General features: G+C 32.5%; 3 protein-coding genes across 12 annotated transcripts; 2 read left to right on the forward strand and 1 right to left on the reverse strand.

Annotated features, from left to right (window-relative positions):
- The first annotated feature begins 70 nt into the window (after window positions 1-70).
- On the forward strand, window positions 71-9,081 carry LOC108561009 (collagen alpha-1(IX) chain-like). Of its 4 annotated transcripts, XM_017918767.1 has the most exons (19): window positions 71-351; window positions 1,728-1,774; window positions 3,194-3,401; window positions 3,458-3,674; window positions 3,736-3,906; window positions 4,031-4,042; window positions 4,158-4,229; window positions 4,287-4,385; window positions 4,449-4,556; window positions 4,612-4,692; window positions 4,744-4,821; window positions 4,883-5,158; window positions 5,586-5,648; window positions 5,704-5,880; window positions 5,939-6,085; window positions 8,081-8,135; window positions 8,255-8,356; window positions 8,450-8,551; window positions 8,620-9,081. In XM_017918767.1, the coding sequence occupies exons 1-19, from the start codon at window positions 323-325 to the stop codon at window positions 8,982-8,984; spliced, it is 2,409 nt and encodes an 802-aa protein (XP_017774256.1). In that variant the 5' UTR covers window positions 71-322; the 3' UTR covers window positions 8,985-9,081. The 4 variants fall into 4 exon arrangements, with proteins under 4 accessions (XP_017774256.1, XP_017774257.1, XP_017774259.1 ...); XM_017918768.1 differs by lacking the exon at window positions 4,031-4,042; XM_017918770.1 differs by lacking the exon at window positions 8,255-8,356 and having other exon boundaries at window positions 72-351.
- On the reverse strand, window positions 6,173-7,925 carry LOC108561011 (G2/mitotic-specific cyclin-B-like). The gene is made up of 2 exons (XM_017918771.1): window positions 7,768-7,925; window positions 6,173-7,544 (listed from the first exon to the last, which is right to left on the reverse strand). Exon 2 carries the CDS (start codon window positions 7,542-7,544, stop codon window positions 6,297-6,299), a length of 1,248 nt encoding a protein of 415 aa, XP_017774260.1. The 5' UTR covers window positions 7,768-7,925; the 3' UTR covers window positions 6,173-6,296.
- A 1,396-nt stretch (window positions 9,082-10,477) lies between the features above and the next one.
- On the forward strand, window positions 10,478-19,765 carry LOC108561007 (dystrobrevin beta). Of its 7 annotated transcripts, none has more exons than XM_017918756.1 (18): window positions 10,478-10,612; window positions 10,705-11,219; window positions 11,490-11,646; window positions 13,043-13,259; window positions 13,326-13,411; window positions 13,469-13,620; window positions 13,756-13,864; window positions 13,922-14,213; window positions 14,269-14,373; window positions 14,437-14,518; window positions 14,947-14,991; window positions 15,100-15,215; window positions 15,275-15,449; window positions 15,820-16,174; window positions 16,238-16,357; window positions 17,873-17,917; window positions 18,444-18,754; window positions 19,220-19,765. In XM_017918756.1, the coding sequence occupies exons 3-18, from the start codon at window positions 11,502-11,504 to the stop codon at window positions 19,361-19,363; spliced, it is 2,499 nt and encodes an 832-aa protein (XP_017774245.1). In that variant the 5' UTR covers window positions 10,478-10,612; window positions 10,705-11,219; window positions 11,490-11,501; the 3' UTR covers window positions 19,364-19,765. The 7 variants fall into 7 exon arrangements, with proteins under 7 accessions (XP_017774245.1, XP_017774247.1, XP_017774252.1 ...); XM_017918758.1 differs by having other exon boundaries at window positions 15,844-16,174; XM_017918763.1 differs by having other exon boundaries at window positions 15,937-16,174.
- The last annotated feature ends 672 nt before the right edge of the window (window positions 19,766-20,437 follow it).

Consider the following 20,437-nt stretch of genomic DNA (forward strand, 5'->3'; position numbering starts at 1 on the left):
TATGTCAATATCAAGCACAAGCTTTTCCACTTTAAGTTCATGTTCAGATGCTCTGTGTATATGTGTGTGCGTGTACGTATGTTTTATGTTGTATGTGCGTGTGCTTGTTTGTCGCATATTTTGTTGCGCTCGGATTTCAGTGGATTTCAGTCTTCGATTCGATCTAGCAAGAAGAACACGTTCAATTTCCAACACTTCCACTTATCGACTTTTTTTTAAATTAATTTATTTTTATATCTCCTCTTGCATTCATTACTAATATGACAATTTAAGTGAATCGACTTACTAAAAACTGAAACGAGAGACTCGACGACTTCTGAGAATGCGGTCTTCTATGATTCCACCGTGGAGGTAAGAATAAGCTAAAAAGTTTTAGTTAATTTGATTAAAATATCTTAGAGCCGTTGCTTTACTAATAAAAAATATACAATTCATTCGAAAATGTCTCAGAACTATGAAAACAAATGGATTGCATTCAACAAGTTGAAACCATTTTAAATATCGTTAAAGATGTTCTAATAAATATGAGATCATTTATTGTAATTCCAAGATTCAATTATGATGTTAACAGTAATGTTAATAGTAATAAACAATGTATTTTTTATTGACTGGAATGTACAGGAATGATTAAAATAAGTTTTAAAAGTTAAACAATATTTATAATTATTTATTCAAATTATATTTTTATCCAATAAATGATAATAATAATTTTGATTTTTATGGGAATTAGAAATAGAATCGTAATAATTAAAAAAAAAAATGGTTATTGTGGTAGAAAGATTGTGATCAACAGTCATTTGTATATTTATTATTAAAAGGTTTTTATTGAATTTTGTTGCCAAAGAGTTAAAGTCTTTCCAGAGCAGAAATTATTCAATTTCATAAAATTTTATAACAATGATTTATCCATTTTTTAAATTCAATCTGTGATATAATGGTAATAAATATATTCTTAATGAGCAAAACGCACATTCCTTTAGAATTGAAAACAAGTTGATTTTATATGAAGAAGTTAAAGATGCCGATAACGCTCTAATTATAATATTGTAAATTTGAGATCATTTATTCAGATTAAACAATTAATTATAGTTTATTATTATTATAATGTAGATAATAGTTGTATATAAAATCGAGAAGCGTTAGAAATGTAATTTTAAATAATGGTATGTAATTACGATTTTTTTTACATATGAGATCATTTATTTAAATGTCTAATGTGTTTCTGAGAGAGAGTGCATCTTCTTAATTTGAACGGAATTATATTACACAGACGATAAACGAACAATTACATCATACGTTATTTTAGAGAAACGCTTTCAAATAATATTCTTTGTATAAAAATGGATACAAGGATTATCAAATAATTTGAGTTAAATGATATCATAAAATTTAATCTGATAGTGCCACTAAAATAGTAAAGAATTAACTATAAATTTTCACTTCAAAATATTTATTATAACAGTAATAACTTTCTACAAAACATAATAAAGTATAATATTAGCGCTAATATTATCGAGTTTTTTAGAATCCATTTTTTACGTACTTGTAATCTTATTATCAATTAAATCTTTGAGGGGTCAGAAATTTCTAAACCCAACAAATTTTATATAATTTATCAAATATTATATAATTTATTTTAAAAAAAAGTTCAATTTCCTAATTATATAATGCATATATAAAAAAAATAGCAAAAAGGTATTCATTAAATATGTTATATCTGATTTCAGGTTCTTCTTGATGGTGTCAATGTTCCTGGTGCCTTTGGTCTCTTCTCGTAAGTACACTATTTACATAGGAACAGGAAGAAAAGTAATTAAATGAATTCCGTTATCTGTTGGGAGATGGAATGACTTTTTTTCTTTCATTGTATCCGAGATGCACTTCGTGTGGGCTCATCTCTTTCGCAATATTTACTTACTTCGTTTATGTTTATGGAATGTCACGTGAAAACATCCCACATAACGTTGAGCAACGGCGCTTCGTTGTTCTTCGCATGTTCTTCCGAAAAATAAAATAAATTCCGGAGATTATTGTAGTTCACATCGACGTAAATTGGTTCAAATTATCAAATCATTCCCACATTAGAAATGAAGAATATAAAATTGTTTTTTGTGACTTGAGACAAACAAATAATAACATTGTAGATATGTTTAAAAAACACTCTTAAATCTATTGTAATTATTTTAAATGATTATTATAACGATTTAAGAATTTATTTAATTATAAAAACTTAGGTCTAAAATGTTTTGAACTTGTTTAGAAAAACAGGTAATACCTTACAAAAATTGCTCATGAATTATTTTTGAGTACTCTAAATGTGTAATTTTGTACTCTTTTTACACCAATTATTTACAAATAAAACTCGAACATCGAGGCGTTAATATTTTGCGTGCTTCTGAAACCATTATTTTTTAACGAAGGATCGAAACGTATGCCCTAGTTTGTTCACAAAACAAAACAAGAAATTGAGTCTGATAGTTATAAGAAATAAACTGGGGGTTAATCCTAGGGTTAAGAATATATTTGGAAAAGAAGGTAGAAATATTTTATATAATCTTCTGAGAAGCCTTCATATAATTAATTAAAGTAGTTTTAAAATAAATTGGAAGATGTTGTTGATGATAATTTTATGTTTGAAGAAGTACTAAGTGTAAATATGTTATTAAATGACGAAAAACTGATTTTCTCCTAGCAAAAAAATAGGTTTAATCAATATATGTATATATGATTATGAAGACTTTAGAGACCGGAAATAACAATGGATATCTGCATTTGAAGAGAATAACTTATTTTTAGACATCGAAGATGTGATTCAATTTATACAAAGTAGAATAATCGACAAGGAATTATAGTGTCATAAAGATCGTAAAATCGATTGGTCGATGTGTATGGCAAATCCATTAAGGATATTTGACCTCTGCGACGACGAACGATTGCATCTTCTCTAGAACTAGGATGATACATTTAACACGCACAAATCTTGAACAAATTGCATACATTAATAGAATCGCTTTAACAGCTCCAATTAATATATTCAGCGCTAATTAATGGGAATCTCTTTCTCTTCATTTCTCTATTTGTTTTGTCTTTGACGGTAAACGTTTGAAATTAATTCCGCAAACATCTGTAGTCAGAGTAATTAATTTACACTTCATTGCTTTGGTTTAATTGTTTTTTTTTTCGTTGCATGCAGAATTGAATATCATCGATGAAGATGTTAGCGGACCTTGCGCCGATTACAAAGTGGGCGATGACGATCTTCAGACCTACGATTACATCAGGCAGTTTCGTCTAGATGTGATGGAAACTCAGTATCCAGGTGTGAGCAAAGTTCGTGGTTCGAACAGAATGCAGACCGCATATCGCCTGGATCGTGAAGCAGATTTGACTCTTCCCACAAGGTACTGATACTTAACACAAATCTTGAACATATCTTTGCAATCAGATTGTTCTTCAGGACCATATTCCCACAAGGATTACCGGAGCAGTTCTCCTTCATAACGACTTTCCGAAACAAGAGGATTCCAACTGCTATTTGGCATTTGATCCGTGTTACAGACATCGAATCCAAACCACAATTCGTCGTCGCTATGAACCCAAGAAATCAGACGATCGAATTTTCAATTTCCAACTACGAGGGACGCTTGCAAACTCTGATCTTCAAGGAAGCCAACGTACATTTAATTCAACTCGAAAGTATCAATTGTTAAATTAAAACCTAATTATTTCTCTTAGGTGTTTGATAAGAAATGGCACAAAATACACTTCGGAGTTTCCAGAGAGTATGTCGTGCTTTACATTGATTGCGAGCGAAACTCGAAGGAGCTTCTCGAACCAAGAGGACCGATCGATGTTAACGGTGAAATTTCCATATCAAAATACGAATATAGCAATCAGACGAATCCAGTAAGTGCGTCGAAATGTACATTTCGGCTGTTCAAATTATGAACAGCTGTAATATTTGTAATATAAATGCACCGAAACGTAAAATATTATCACTACTAATGTTTTTTTATAATGTTGTTTGCAGAGCAACCACGGGGTAAGTGATTAATCCATTGATTAATAGAGTAGCTTAGATTTGCACTTGTAGTTTCTAAATAATAAGTGTATTTTTTTCTAATAAAACAAAAATAAGAATCTTAATATTTTATTAGATCGATTTGCAATGGATGGTGATGAGTTGTGATCCAACGAAACCGGAAAGGGAAACATGCAATGAACTTCCAGTAAATATAACGGATAATAATTGTTTTTTTTACCTAATTGAAATTGATCTTCTTCAGTTAGTTCCGGCGTTTCAGAGGAGCGGACCAAGTTTAAGTAAATCACCAAATTGTTCATTGACTTGCCCGAGGGGACCATCAGGAATTAATGGAACAAAAGTAAGAAATTGTTAAAAAATATTTTTAAATTGATTGATTATATTATATAATGATATAAAATAGGGTTTGCCGGGTTTAAATGGTCTTCCCGGAAGTCCAGGATTTCCTGGCTTGAAAGGTGAAAGAGGCGACCCAGGATTCATTGGTCTAAAAGGCGAAAGAGGACTTGATGTGAATAAATTATAATAAAAATATTCAATTGTGAATAATCAAATTTGCTATTCAGGGAATTCCGGGCCAGCCTGGTATTCAGGGGATTCGCGGCCTACCAGGAAAAGACGGTCTCTTTGGTTTAACAGGAGAAAAGGTAAGTATTTATCTTCAAGCGGACGCACGTTCTAATGAATTTTCTTTGTAGGGACTTAAGGGTGAACCAGGACTGGGACTAACGGGTATTAAGGGCGAAAAGGGAGATTCTGGTTTTCCAGGATTGAAGGCAATATATTGAACGTTATGACGACTATCATCAAATAATGTAATATTTGATTATATTTCAGGGAGAACCGGGTTTTGTTAACATAATTGGTTCTGGAGAAACAGTGGCCGGTCCTATCGGACCTCCTGGCTTAATAGGTGCTCCGGGAGTGCCAGGTTTACCTGGTGAAAGTGGTCTTCCTGGTAAACCAGGTAATGATGGTGTTGATGGACTGAAAGGAAATCCAGGTAATGATGGCTATCCCGGAATCAAAGGTGATAAAGGCGAACCAGGAAGCGCAACGATTGACGCCACGGTGAAGGGCGAAAAGGGAAATCCTGGCATTTCCGGATTGCAGGTATTATATTTAAAGAATGATGATGATTTGCCAACAAAAATAACATAATAATAATTTGAAAATATAATATTGTATTTTTCAAATTTAATAACAATAAATCATTATTGTCTATTTACATTTTATCTTGGTTCATTTAATTTAGGTAATATTCTATTCTTGTTCAGGTAAACTGTTACGTTCTAGTAACAAATAAAATATGCATATGCACTTTAATAAAATATATGCAATATAAGAACAAATTAAGTATACTAAATATGTATTATATTACATCTTTAAATTTGTTTTATAATAAGTTTTAAAAGAACTCAATTCGAATAGAAAAAGGTCTGGCTTAACGAAATTATAATATATAACGATCACTTACATTTCTTGCAATTAAATATTAACTAGATAATATTATAAACATGTTAATGAATATTTGTAATAGGGAATTCAAGGCATTGTTGGACCTAAGGGAAGTAAAGGAGATATGGGATTTCCGGGAGTTTCGGTATGTCGACAAGATGTGAAATTTGTATTTGCTGTTTTTCATGGATTTATTAAAGGGTATCGACGGAAGACCGGGACAAATTGGACCACAAGGATTTACTGGACCTCGAGGCCTTCCAGGACCACCGGGCCCCCCAGGAGATGCTGCATACAATAATATTATTCAGTCGATACCGGATAATTACATTCCAGGAGTGGCGGGTCCAAGAGGATTGCCTGGCAATCCAGGAATGGTTGAAAATTTATATAATTACCCTCCAATATATAAATAATGTTTTGTTTGCATTATAGCCGGGCGAAAGGGGTGCCGCGGGAGAAAGAGGTCCGATCGGACCTATGGGACAACCGGGAATGCCAGGAAAGGAGGGAATGCCAGGAAACCCTGGTTCTCCAGGAAAGCACGGCCAACCGGGATTGCCCGGACATCCAGGTCCAGCAGTAAGTAATCCTTTTTAGAGAGTATTTACATTTATTAAAAATCACAAACTACAAAAAAGAAAATTTCCATTTATTATATTAGTCACATATATTTTAAAGTACATATATTATTACATATAAAATTTAACCTAGATAAATATATATATAAAACAATACATTGAATTTTACATACCAAGAAGTTAGAACACTTCGTAAAACAAATATAAATAAATTAGGTTTTCAGTATCTTGGCATGGCTAGCTAGTCGTTGAACTAAAGCCCCTTTGAGTTTGCAATTAAGACTCATCTTAGACAACTGCGATGAGGCGTATTTCTTTCTGATGGCTTGGAATTTAGACGTCTCAGCCCTTACGAGGGCCGCCGAAAACTCGGCCATCGTATCTTTGATATCTGTATAATTGTATGTGGAGTAGTGAATCAGCGTTTTGGTCCAGACTTGTATTGGTTCTAACTCATTTAAAACGCTGATGGACAGGCAGCATGCGGCAGCCGCTTGCAGTGATGGCTTTATGTGACAAATTCCATATTCCAAAAGGGCCAGCTCCAATAAGTATTTGCCTAGCGTGTGGTGCGGTGTATTTGCCTTTGCAATTTTATTGAAACGCCTCAAAAAATGCAAAGACAATGGTCTGCCAAAACTGAATTCCAGTCTCTTCAAAATATCGCCTTCCATGAAAAGAATTTGTTTTTTACTGAACGAATCGTCGCAAATGTAAACAAAGTCAGATATATCAGGCAATTCATTTTCTTCGTACTTTCCAGCTACCAGCATAGCTGACGTGCCCACCAACTGTAAAGTCTCGCGGCCAATGTTCTTATTGGCTTGTAAATATCTGTCCACAGTAGCCACAGACAGATGGAATGTTTCGGATAAAAACTTGAAATTCAAATGAACTTCGGACATCCAGTTTATCAGGACTGAACGCATTTTCGGCGTCGATTTGTGGTCATCATTTAAGAAACCATTTTGAATTGAGTATTTGATCTCTAGGTCCATAAGGTATTTCATAATGTCTTTAATGTACTCAGCCACAAGCATTGGATCATCTTGTGATTCGTCAACGTCAATTACTCCCAACTGCTTTGCAGAATAGGACTGTTCAACTTTGCAAATATTTATTTCCTTAATAATCGGAAGTAAATTGCTCTCTTGTCTCTTCAAAATAACTCCTTTTGAAGGATTCACAACAGTTCTAAACTGCTCCTTCTCCCTGGATAATATTGCAGGCTTGTTAGTCTTCACCACCTTAATTTCTTGCACACTTTTCAAAGGGTTACTTTGAATAATTGGCTTTTTCAAAGCCACATTATGATTCGATTGCAGGCTCAACTGGTTACCCAATTCACCTAAAACAGGTCTCCGCGAAGGTACTGCAGGCCTTACAGTGGGTTTTCCAGGTCTTGTTGATACATTTTCTCTATTTATATTGGTCATGATCTTTCTTGAACGGGCCTCCATCTACATAGCAAAAATGAAAAAAAAAAACAAAAAAATATTAACATTAAATTTGATGCACTATATGTATTACTATAGAATTTAGCACGTGATAAAGCTTCAATAAAAAAAACTTTATTTAAATCGGCCATTTAAACATAAAACCGTTAAACGTATGCACTTTAAATGAATCACAAATCCCTTTAAATCCGGTGAATATATGTTCGTAATTATTTGCTGGACTCACCTTGTTAAAATTCGTTTATAAAATAGGCATAAATTATATAAATTATATCGTAAAAAAAGACACTATTTTGCTTTTGATTTGACTGTTAGCAACTGTTAGTTGTATATTTTGTATATGTCAGGCACGCACTAAGTTTACTCGATTGTGAAGATGCAAATGCATCCATTGGTTATAAATTGCATTTGGGATGGGTTGTGGTGGGGATTTCAATTTCATTGGTTGGCGAACTAACGAACTTAACGGATTTTTCATGGCGCGAATGTTTGAAATGTTGACCATCGAAGGTTTATGACCGGTTCTGTTTTCTCTTTAGGGTCGCAACATTTTGGATTCGGAGATTCGAGAAATCTGCGCTGCAGTACTCAGAGGTACGATAACAATTTATTCTTAGAAAAAAAAAATAAGTTTTTGAAAATATTTTATTTTTATTATCATTATGAAAGTGTTAAATTTTAGCAGTAATAATTGTAAACTGTTTATTTATTAGACCAGATTAATGAGTTAGCAGCGACGTTAGTAGGACCACCAGGTCCTCCGGGGCGCTCCAAACCCGGAAGACCTGGGGCTCCAGGAGTCCAAGGCCCTCCAGGTATACATTTGTGTGTTCGTTACAGTAATTGACTAGGTTTAGATTAAATACATGACTCTATTAATCATACCTAATAACCGCACGTTATCCTAGACCAGTATGAAGAACTAACACAGGGGCTTCAGGGGCCTCCTGGACCACCTGGCTTAAAAGTTATTGGCAAACCAGGAAAAGCTGGAACCCCTGGAATTCCAGGTTAGCACTAATGATTTACACTATACCAAATAAAAAGTGGAATCAATTGAAAATACGATCGTTTCTAGGTGTACCTGGAGCTCACGGTTTACCAGGTGAAAGAGGATTTATCGGATTGCCAGGACCGAGTGGTTCTCCAGGTTTTACAGGATCACCTGGTGAGCGCGGCGACAAAGGTGAGAGAGGCCCAGAAGGAATAGGAATTGAAGGACCGGTGGGACCTAGAGGCCCGCAGGGAATGCCAGGACCTCAAGGTGAAGGAACACCGGGACGCGCAGGAGAACGTGGAGAACCTGGAAGGCCGGGTCCTGCAGGAATTAACGGGTCTCCTGGACCTCAAGGGGCACCTGGATATTGCGAATTTTGTAATAATTACGCGCAGAATTACCAAGCATATGCTCTTCGAGCTCAAGGGAACAACAAAGGACCCTAAATTTAATACTGCCGATATTTGAAATACGTATTTTATTTTAATAATTATTAATTATGACAGAAATTGTTTTCCAGCAATAAATTCATTGTGTAATCTATTTATATTATTTTCGTAAAAATACAACAGCTCGTAGAACATCAAGAGGCTCTAAACAGCTCTAAATTTAATATTTGAAATACGTATTTTTAAATTAAATTATTTTTCATAAAATAAATTAATTCACTAATGTATTTATATTTTTAATCCATTCCTAGAAAAACAAACTTCTTTTGTAGAATATTTTTCGTAAATTTCAACGTTACCCGGAAGTGTAACGTTAATGATCTTCCTGCAATGCATTAAATTAACAATGAAATCAAGAAAACCGGAACTATTTTTTTCCTATATAAGATTACAATCAGTAATATATTAAAAGAAACAAGACTAACCAGTCGTTACAAAGCAACAGAATAAGTAAATACAATAGATACTATTAACGAGAATCTGGAAGAAAAATATGTTCTTCAACTTTTACAGGATTACTATAAAATTTGTAGATGGATGTATCATATTTTAAAATCTATGTAAACATTATTTACATTTGGCAAACTATCTTTTCTTCATTTTTTTCATTCAAACTTGTTTTTACACGGTTTTCTTTAAATAAAAGAAAGGTGAAATTGAAGAAAAATGGAAATGTGGTTTTCATCAAAAAGGGTTTCTCCTGAATTTCAATAACTCTAAATAAATTTGAATAGTTAGTTTTAGCATACCAAAGAGTTCTATGCTAAAACTAATATGTGATTAAAAATAAATAAGTAATTGATTTTTAAATGTTATGTCAACGTTCAATAATTCAAATTTTCATTGCAGTCTATATTAACAATATTATAAGTTAAATGATTTTTATATTTTATCAATTAGATATGGTTAATAAAATAAAATTTGAAAAAATCTACATTAATATTGATGAATAAAACAATTCTGATCTTATAACGTTTAACGTTTTAAGATCAAATGAGACAAAATGCTGTGTTATAATCAAATGTAAAATGCAAAGTTTTAATAATTAATAAATAATATGATATTATAAAATTCATTTCAGATTCTAATTGCGAAAAAAAGCTATTCTCGGAGATGTTCAATTGAATGAATTATGTCATCAATAATTAATGAAAATTTGAATGTAACAACTGGAATGTTATTTTTCTTAGTACTTTATTATGTAATTTTGTAGAAACAGGAAATTATTTGTGTGACTTCCTGCGTTCGAATTGACTATCCTAATTTAGTAAAATAGTCTTACCGAACGGTAATTATTATTAGTCTTTTAAATATAGATTAATTATGTTTATAAAAGTACGGTTTTTATTGGACCAGGTATAATTTATTTAATAGATAAACTTAAGCTGTAACTAAAGGTTTGTTTATTTCCAAAATTCTATATAAAACTAATCATTACTGAACAATAAGTTTAATGTTCAAAATTGACTTTTTAAAGGATTACACAATTTGGCAACGCTGTAATTCGGGCAGGTGCTAAACGAAGATGGCGTCGATGGTATTGAGTGAATTCCGAGATGGAAAATAAGTGGTTTTCTTGGATATTAAGTGAATGATAATTGACGAAACGAACGGAATAAGTTAAAGTAAGTGCATTTAAATCAGATTCCATGCATTTTGATCGGAGTTCGTGTTAGGAAACGTTCGAAAACTCAGATTTTTTCCTTCCATTTGACAGCTCAAACTGATATACCCATCATCCCAATATCCAGATGATATAAATCAGTTTTAATGTTTGGACCAGTTTGGACGCGGACAGAGTAGTACTTAAACGCTTCATTAGTTTTCTTTGCATTCGCAGCGAATGATCAACTGTGCGTTTAGTTTTAGTGCTATTTATAAACCGATGGTTCCGGCCGTCCGTCTTCGGTCCAACAATAAGTTGCACAGCACCAATGGTCATTTAAAAAGTGTCAATTGATATGACTCCAGGCAATTTATCAAAACAAATACGAAACACACCAGCTTTTAACGAGCCAAATTGATAACAGAATGTGTCAATGAATCTTCTTGGATGCAAGTCACTTCAGCTTTGACAATCTCCTCAAGTGTTGCATTCTAATTTCCAATGAGTTCTCTGTGCCAATTATCTATTCCAATTTTACAATTCACATAGTTTCTAATTCATCACCAACTTTGGACAAACTTCTGCTACATATAGCATTTAGAATAAGTTTGTTTTTTAATGTGCAGGTAATGTGAAACAAACTTTTCATGCAGCCACACTCATAAACTTGTTTGCCCTACATTTAATTATCAAACATGCATGTTGTTGTATATCTGTATACTTTTCATAATCATTTTATTTTCTATTCTTCTTGACCCAAATAAAACATGAATGGCAGTGCTTACTACTGATATTCAATTTTCTTTTTTATTGTTATTATTTATATCCATTTCATGGTTCAGTTGTTTGGATTAGTGCAGTAAAGTGACTTAGCATTCTTTATTTCTCTATTTCAGCTCATAGTCAAGATGCAGGGGCAAGATGCAATATCTGGGTCTTCAGACCATCGATTGGCGCTTGTACATGAAATGAGTGCTCATAATTTTGATCTAATCAGATTTGCCTCATACCGGACAGCAATGAAACTCAGATTTATTCAGAAGAAAGTTAGCTGTAAGTACTTAAATTTTAATTAATTATAAGTTCATTTTAAAGCCTTGAAATAATACATACATAAAAGATACAAATATTGCTAATAATAAACTTAATTTATTGAACACAAACTTACAAAGATACAAATATTATTAACTATGATTTGTTATAATTTGTTTATTCACCTATTTATATTGTTAATAGACGTGCTTTATTTTTGCTAATGCCAAATATTATTCTCTTTGTTTAAAAATGTGTATTTAGTGAACTGCTGTATACTATTTATATTTTTTCACAACGTTAATCATATGTGAATTGTTTATATATGAAATGAACTTCCACAATTTATTTAGATTATTTTTATATTATTTATTAAGACTTATGTTCTATATTGTATCCAGCATAATTGGCATTGGAATTTATAGATGATATGTCTGGAACTTCAGTGATTATCCAATATGATTGTTAATACATAATTGATTTGACCTAGTTCTAGATGAATCTCATAGTGCACTCAAAACAGTAAATTGTTTGTGCTAATCTTAGAATGAATTAAAATCTTGAATAACAAATATTTACATATATGTTACTTTACGCGGCACTATTTTTTTCGAATTTTTTATGCGATATTAATTTACGCAGCCAGAAAATATAAATAACGTAGCTCATTTTTTTCGTGAACTCCCTATTATAGTTGCATAAAATAATGCATATACTTTCATGATTTAAACATTCACACGTTAGAATCAGTCGAACTTAATAACGGTGTATTATTTAGTACATAGTAGGTAGGCAACCTCTTTCTCTCAACTCTTTCTCAAACTGTTTAGATTTCAGACTATATTTACGCGATTTCATTCGCGTAAAAAAAATCACATCGAACGGAAATTTATGTAAATTCAGGAACGCCTGTACTTTCTACAACAAAATGTAATTATAAGTTTTTCTACAGAAATCGTTAAAAAGAACAAATGTTATTTTTATGTTTGTATGACGTTAGAAGTACGATATTTTACATTATCAAATATGTTAACAAGTTTACCAAATGTTTGTAATTGTTTTTGGTAGATTTATGTATATGATTCTCAATAGTTTGATATTTGTAACAACAAAAACTAGTTTATTTTTTGAAAAACATGGAAAAAATGATCAAATTTAATTATATAACTTCTTATATAAATCAATATATCTACTATATTGATAGAAAATTGAAAAAGCTGCAGTAAACATTTCAATTTCTACATATTCTTGAAGAATGGCTTCAAAATAAGTATATGTTACTTTCATACATAAGAAATATATTATTTAAAATAATAAACATCATTAGAAAAATGATAATAATTATTAATATTTCCAGAATTGCTTTTCAACAGTTTATGTTCTAATAATAAAATGTTATTTATTTATTATTTTGCAGTACACGCATTAGACATATGGAACGTGATTGAAGCATTTCGTGAGCAAGGTCTTCATGCCTTAGAACCAACAAGCGAACTTAGCGTTGCCAGGTTAGAGACATTGCTGTGTTCCTTATACCATAGTTTAAATAAACGCGCGCCCCCCACTCAACAAGCCCATGTCGATGTATGTTCAAGTTTATTACTGAATTGGTTACTAGCTGCATATGCAACTGTGTAAGTATAAACAAAAATATAATTTAAAAAAATATTTAATTTAAATTAATTTGCTCTTAATTTTAGAGATAATGTTGGTAAAATCAGAGTGTTTTCCATAAAAGTAGCTTTAGCAACGCTGTGCGCCGGAAAATTGATGGATAAATTACGATGTGAGCTGCGTCTATCTGCTAGTAGATCTTTATATCTAAAACAATTATCCGTTTCAGATATATTTTCCCAAATATCCGACAGCAATGGCCTGCTTTTAATGTGGAGATTCAATGAGTATCTACAAGAGGTCCTCTCTCTTCCAGCTGCAGTTTACGAATCGCCGACTTTCAATTACTCCGATTCCGTTTCTACGACCATTTTCAATCCGGTAATATTTGAAATGACTGTTGATTTTAAGTTTCATACTAAGAATTAGGACTTTAATCACAAATTGATGGATATTTGTTTAAAAATAATATATACTACAAAATTTAATATATTGACTAATTATGATTATTTTCAGAATGCCAAGGTTACGGTCAACGACTTTCTGGATATAATGATGTCCGATCCTGGGCCTCCGCCTCTTGTATGGTTACCATTGTTACATCGCATTGGAACAGTTGAAAGCGGTTTGTGTTAACTATCATCTTTTCAGTATTAGTATTGATTGTGCTTTTGATTTTTAGTGGTGCATCCTATACAATGCGACGCTTGTCAAAAAGAAAACTTCGCGGGCTTCCGTTACCGTTGTCAGAAATGTCCACACTACAACCTTTGCCAAGACTGCTTTTGGCGGGGGCGGGTCTCCGTCCCTCACACTCTGGATCACAACGTGAAGGAATATTCATCGTTCTCTCCGACACGAACGATCGGCCATTCTCTACGAAAGTCGTTTCGCTGTGTTCCAGATAAACCGAAAAATAATCTTCCAAGGTTTCCGGAGCAACCGGAAAAACCGTTGAACTTATCGCACATTGTGTAAGTTGTCCTTCCTTCTCAATTTTATTGCAGATTACATTGCATTTCTGTACAGTCCGCCGTCGCCTTTACCTTCCCACAATGGGTTTCCCGATGGCAATAATTTCGTTCCACATTACGACGGGATGGGCAGCTTGGACAGTCGTTCAACAGCTAGAAGGTTTGTCTATTTGAACTAATTGTCCATTGTTGTTAATACTGATTTCATGTTGTATTCCCGCAGTTTGGATAGCGCTCGTGACGATGAGCACAGATTAATTGCAAGATACGCAGCGAAACTAGCGCAAGAGCAGCGCTCAGGAATGGTAAATGTTTTTCTCTTTTTGTTTTTCATTTACATTTCATTTGGATGCTGAGATAAATCTATCTGACCTTAATTATATCAATAAAAATAAATGTGTGCATAGCTGCTATTTTATGTACACTTACAAAATATTTTTATACTACGAAAATATTAATTTGCAAAAGTAATATCTATAATGCTTCAAATGCGCTTCAAATATCGCTATTCCTTTGGAGCGGGAACTTCGTTTCTTTATATGTAATTTTAATTAAATGAAGACTTACAAAAGTCTGAAATGGAATCCATTGAATGTCGAGAAGTGAAACGCGCATAACAATCGAACGTGCGAGACGACAGTCCCAGTACTTTATTTTCTTATTTTGTTTTTAGTCTTTTCATATGTTGTACAACCTTCTAACTTTTAAGTGTGTGCTTTTGCTGTTGCTTTAGCCGAGAGGAGGCAGTCTAAGAAAAAATTCCCTGTCACCCGATGCGGTAAGTAAAGCCAATATTCATTTTTTTTTGCTGCTTCCCTGCTGAAAACAGTAATCACATTACCATCAGAGTTGTTTAAGGTTGTTATAATAATACACATTCTTGTAGGGGCGAGTACCTTCTGAAGCTTGTCTGGGCATGGATTCTACGCGCGCCCAAAGGGAACTGATCAGTCAACTCGAGGCGAAGAATCGCGAAATTATGAGGGAAATTGCCAGATTAAGGTAAATAATTAAATATTTTAGATAAGCTTAATAATTAACTTTGCTTTTGGTTATTTAAGACGCCAACAAGAGTTGGAATCGAGCGGTGGTCACGGACCTGAAAATCCAGCTTTGATGAATGAGCTTCGGGCGTTACGAATGAGGAAGGACGAACTTGAAACGCATTTGACAACGTTGCAAGATTCCAGGAGGCAACTTATGATACAGCTGGAAGGGCTCATGAAAATGCTCAAGGTAGTTTGTTTGAAACGTGGTATTTAGTTTATGTGATTTACGTACAGTTCAAGTGATTTATAGAAGGAAATTTGTTTAAATTGAATTTCGTTTAAATGTGCACGTATATACATTCTTGCACTGAAAACCTCATCTTCAGTAACAACGTCAAAAAATCATTTTTATTTTTCTAATTTTAGTCTCAACGTTTTCTGGTCTGCACCTAATAGAAATACTTTGTGTCTTATCAATCTCCTACTCACGTTTCTTCAAATAAAGAGATGTAAGATGAGGACCAGTAAACGCGACATTTATGTATTTTATTTCATGTATATTTTTAATTTCTGTTTTTATTTTCTTTTGGTTTTGTTTTTCTTTTTGTTTGGAGTAGCTAAAGTCGACAATATTTATTCAGAACCATCAATCATCGCCACGTAGTACGCCCAATTCCTCTCCACGTAGTACTAAATCACCACCTTTACCACCTGGTGCTGTTCCCACGACACAGGCAGGTCCCAGAAGTGCCCCACAGACGCCGCTCGGTCACGCTCCTGGTCAACCAATGGGTTCGCAACAAACATCCGAAAGGAGTCACAGTATGGTTGCCGCCCTTGGGGGTGCCGGTAACACTAATTCATTGGACAGAAGCGAGAGGGGCGCTCACCATAACGCAGCAGAGACATCCCTAGCAGGTGTGGGCGGGGACGTAAGGAACGCCTTCGGCGGATCCTCCAATATCAATGTTGGTCAGTACAACGTTCATAAAGGTTAATACTCATGAATATATAATATTTGTATTTTTTTTTCAGGAGGAAGCAACGGGAACGGAACGCCCGGCTCTATGGGCCGTTCATTGAGAAATGATCTGTTAGTCGCTGCCGATTCGGTAACGAATGCTATGTCGACATTAGTAAGAGAACTTAATTCAGGTATGCATACGTAAAAAGATGTTTAAAAAAGACAAGCAACGAATAGCAAAAAACGAACAAAAAGAATTATAAACCAATCCAAAATAATTAAACCCACCATCGAAATCGATTGCTTAACGTGCAATAGCAGACAAAAATGTTCATGCAAAATATAATACAAACTAGATTGTTTTCGAAAGTGATTACTGTGTTATTACAAGTAGGCTAGTTTTAAGAGTAACTTAAATATTTTTGGGTTCAGTTAAGATGGACTGTTTATGAATTCTCTTCCTCTTTAATATATTAACGTCATGCTGTTAAACGTTTACTTAGTGTACTTGTACCATTTACGATTCCTTGTCGATTCCGAATATATATAAATATATATTTAAAAAAAAAAGATTTGGATAGTAATTTGAAAATAGTAACGAAGTTAAGGACGACTTGAGCTTTCAAATCTATGGTTATAGAAAACATACGATGAACTTTAGAATTTAGCTATTATGAGAAAATACTTACTATACATAAATTAGCTTTAGTTTTACATATATATATTTTTTTATATTTATTTTGAGTTCGCTTTATTACTTAACGATTTGAACGGAGACAACTGAAATCAAATGTGAAGCTCTCTCCTTTTATCGTTGAATGTGAATGGATACTACTTAAATCTATTTTATTTTGTTATTTATTTTTATTCTATTTTTTTTCGGTATGGCATGTCTATTTGCCATATAAACTACAGATAAGCATGGATTTTTACATTTATATACACCTTATATACAGTTTCATTTGTTTTATTATACATTAATTATTGATTAAAACACTTGTATACTTATTCCTAACACATGTAACTTTATCAGTTTTAAACTTTAATGTTGTTATTATTTTGTTGACCTTTTTATTTTTATTATATTATATACAATATATTTTTTTATGTAACAACGACAATTTATATTTTTTTATTTTGTAAATATTTTGTAGTTTTTTTTGTTACTTGTTAAGAAATTTTAAGAAACGCACACAATACAGACAAATATATAACAGTTTTATTTATTTTTTTTATACAAAAATATCCGTTTTATTTTTTAAAATACACAATACACACTTATTGAGTTTCTAAAACTTAGAATTAACAATTTTTTTAACTCAAATATGCTTTTAAATAATACATTAATTATTGTTAATGTATCCGTTTGTATATTTTTGACGTTTGTAACAATTAGGCTATTTGAGTTAAATTCAATTGAATGGAATGTTGAAACACTTTGCTTTAGTGACTCAACTTTTATATTTATTTATCTACATAAATATATCTTACCTTCTTTATGTACAGTTTATATATATCAATAATAGTTAAATTTACGAAGCATATTTAATTTTTCCTCTTTTTTTTTGTTTTGGGTCATGTTGATGGTGAATAGAAGTGCGGACTCACTGTACACTTCGTTTTATTTTGATTTTATTATTTTTTGATATGCCAATTATGTAGTGTATGTATGTGGAATGCTGCCTGTTGAATGATTGTTCTTACAGAACCTTCCACTTTACCCGGATCTTCGTCAATTCGAAAACCGCTCGGTGAGTAACTTTACAAGCAGAAAATGATCAAAAGAAAAAGAAAGAAAAGAGATGTTGTAGTTATTCTTTTTTCCTTGTTTTTCTTTCTCTCAAATGTTTAATCAATGTTTTGTTGACGGGATGTCCTTTATTTCTGTTTAAAATCCCACGATATGCTATTGTAAATTAACTCTGTTTTGCTTGTAGATCCGATACTTACGTTACAATTGTTTTTGTTTAGGTAGTTATTTTTCTCTCTATTTTTGGATTCGTTTGCATTCGCGCTTTCCAACACTGTTTTTGTTTATGCTTATATAGTCTTATATAATTTTCGTTTGACAGCTTTTATACTGTATCTAACTTGTTTCTTTATATATATTTTTTTCTTTTGTTATTGAACTTATACGAAGTTTGTATTGATTTTTTTTATATAGATTTTACAGTGGTGGAAAGTGGATATTGACAAATTATACTAATAAAAAACATGATGTACACAAGCTATTAGCAAATCTTACAGTGGGAAAATGTCTGGTATTTTTTGTCTTAGATTTTGAAGATGATGGAGAGGATGAGTCCGATGGTGGATGGCAGCAGGAGCTGCAGAGGCGTTACGCGCAAGAGGCCAACTTCATGGCCGAGCTGCGGGCTCGACAGGCGACAAGTCCGCCGGAAGGAAACTCTGCCCAAAATAATCAAAACTTCCATAATTATCCAAACCAGCAGCCTTACCATCCTCCGAACTACCCTCAGCCGTATGTAAATCACCAGGAGTTCAGTAGGCCAAATTTCACCCTTCAGCAGGGTCCCATGTACCCCAATCAGCATAACTATTCGAATCAAGGACCTTTCGCTTCTCAGGTAAATTCTTTTACTTGAATTATATGGAAAGAATTGATGTAGATTTATCGAAAATGCTATTTAATGTTTATTTTATGATTACATCGGAAAGGGTCTTCTATTACGTAGTTATTTGGAAATAACTACTGTTACGTAATGATCATTAAAAATCAAAATATGGCGATTTATTCACTAAAATTATTTTCAATTTTTTCTACAAATTAGTTGTTCGAATATAACATTTTTTAGTCGAGTAACATGACCAGATTTGAATCCAGTTTCAAGTCCGAACATCAAACTATTCAAAGTTGAAGAGTCCATAAGATCTTGATAATTTTTAGTATATGCTTGAATTCTTCACAAAATATGTATCTAAATCTTAGTGAAATTATATAAATGTAAATGAATGTAATAACGCAAGTTTTTATTTATACATTACTTAAAAGTTTATGTTTTAAAAAATGTCTTTTTTTTTATAAATTATAGCCACAGTTCAATGACAGACGTAACTCGAAGGAGTTTAGTAATACCAACGAAATCCAAGAAGGTCAGGAGCAACGAGTGGACATGCCCATGTCCAAAGAGACTCTGGAATGGGAGGAGGCTCTTAAAAACTGGGTGAATCGTTAGAAACGTTTTGAACTTCACACAGAGTCAATAATATAAAAGATATCACACTTTTTAATTTAATTATGGAGAGCGCTTTTGCCATCATGTATAGTTCCTTATTGAGGACAATTCTCTTTTCACAATATGAAGACGAATTTCTCGTTTATTTGCATAACAATCCAAAACGCGTCGTAGAAAAAACATGAATGTAATGCATATATTCTGGCAGAAAGTTGGAGGCATTTTGGAACCAATTGTTACATGTTGTATTGTTAATGGATCGGGTCTTGTATTTATGTAAATTGTGCATAATCATTGGTTGTCTTGCGTAAACGTTACTCTTTGCACATACTTCAATTTGTTTTCTCCTTCTCATTAAACTTAAAAAGAAAATAATAATAGCAGGACCAAAAGAAGAAAAGAATATCATGGAACATAATATGAAAATGACCCCTTTTAGCACTAATTTTTTTTAAATTATATACCTTTCACACTAAAAAAAATCATTTTGTCTAAGACTTTCACGTGAATTATGGTAGTCTATAAGGTATATATAAATAGTTTAAAATAAGTGAAACAAAAAAAACAATACTAATTTATTTAACAATGATCTAGTCAAGCCAATGCATATCCATGTGTAAAAAAACAAAACCAGTAAAACCGAAAAACTTTTATTTTGAATCATTTTCATCCATATCAACGATATAACCATTTCCGGATATCCAGTTTAGATGCATCAGATAGATTCACGACGATGAGTGATTTTAAAACTGGCTATAAATATAATGGTTATGTTAAAATAAGGAATCGTACGAAAGACTTATTAAAGATAATTCTAGAGAAATAATGGGACATGATTAATGCCTTCAAACAATTTATACCATTTATAAGACATTATCAATTTTTATAAATATACATATAAACTATATTTAAATAACGTAATTCCATATATATCCGATGTAAATATATTTGTTTTATACATATATTGTTGTTAAACGCAGATAATTGGTTACGTTTTAGTTTCTTTTTTCTTTCGAATTATGCACCATCTCGTAAATGTAAATTGAATGTAGAATTTATAGAATAATGTCTCCC

The sequence above is a fragment of the Nicrophorus vespilloides genome, unplaced genomic scaffold, assembly GCF_001412225.1.
Source record: "Nicrophorus vespilloides isolate i.1.1-1 unplaced genomic scaffold, Nicve_v1.0, whole genome shotgun sequence".
In the NCBI taxonomy this organism is placed as follows: domain Eukaryota; kingdom Metazoa; phylum Arthropoda; class Insecta; order Coleoptera; family Silphidae; genus Nicrophorus; species Nicrophorus vespilloides.

Excerpts from the sequence above, each read along its gene's own strand:
- LOC108561011 (XM_017918771.1), bottom strand. The coding sequence starts at position 7,544 with ATGGAGGCCCGTTCAAGAAAGATCATGACCAATATAAATAGAGAAAAT.
- LOC108561009 (XM_017918767.1), top strand. The coding sequence starts at position 323 with ATGCGGTCTTCTATGATTCCACCGTGGAG. Across the intron at positions 352-1,727 it reads TCTATGATTCCACCGTGGAG|GTTCTTCTTGATGGTGTCAA; the intron begins GTAAGAATAAGC and ends ATCTGATTTCAG. Across the intron at positions 8,136-8,254 it reads CTGCGCTGCAGTACTCAGAG|ACCAGATTAATGAGTTAGCA; the intron begins GTACGATAACAA and ends TTTATTTATTAG.
- LOC108561007 (XM_017918756.1), top strand. The coding sequence starts at position 11,502 with ATGCAGGGGCAAGATGCAATATCTGGGTCTTCAGACCATCGATTGGCG. Across the intron at positions 13,621-13,755 it reads CTACGACCATTTTCAATCCG|AATGCCAAGGTTACGGTCAA; the intron begins GTAATATTTGAA and ends GATTATTTTCAG. Across the intron at positions 18,755-19,219 it reads AAGGACCTTTCGCTTCTCAG|CCACAGTTCAATGACAGACG; the intron begins GTAAATTCTTTT and ends TATAAATTATAG.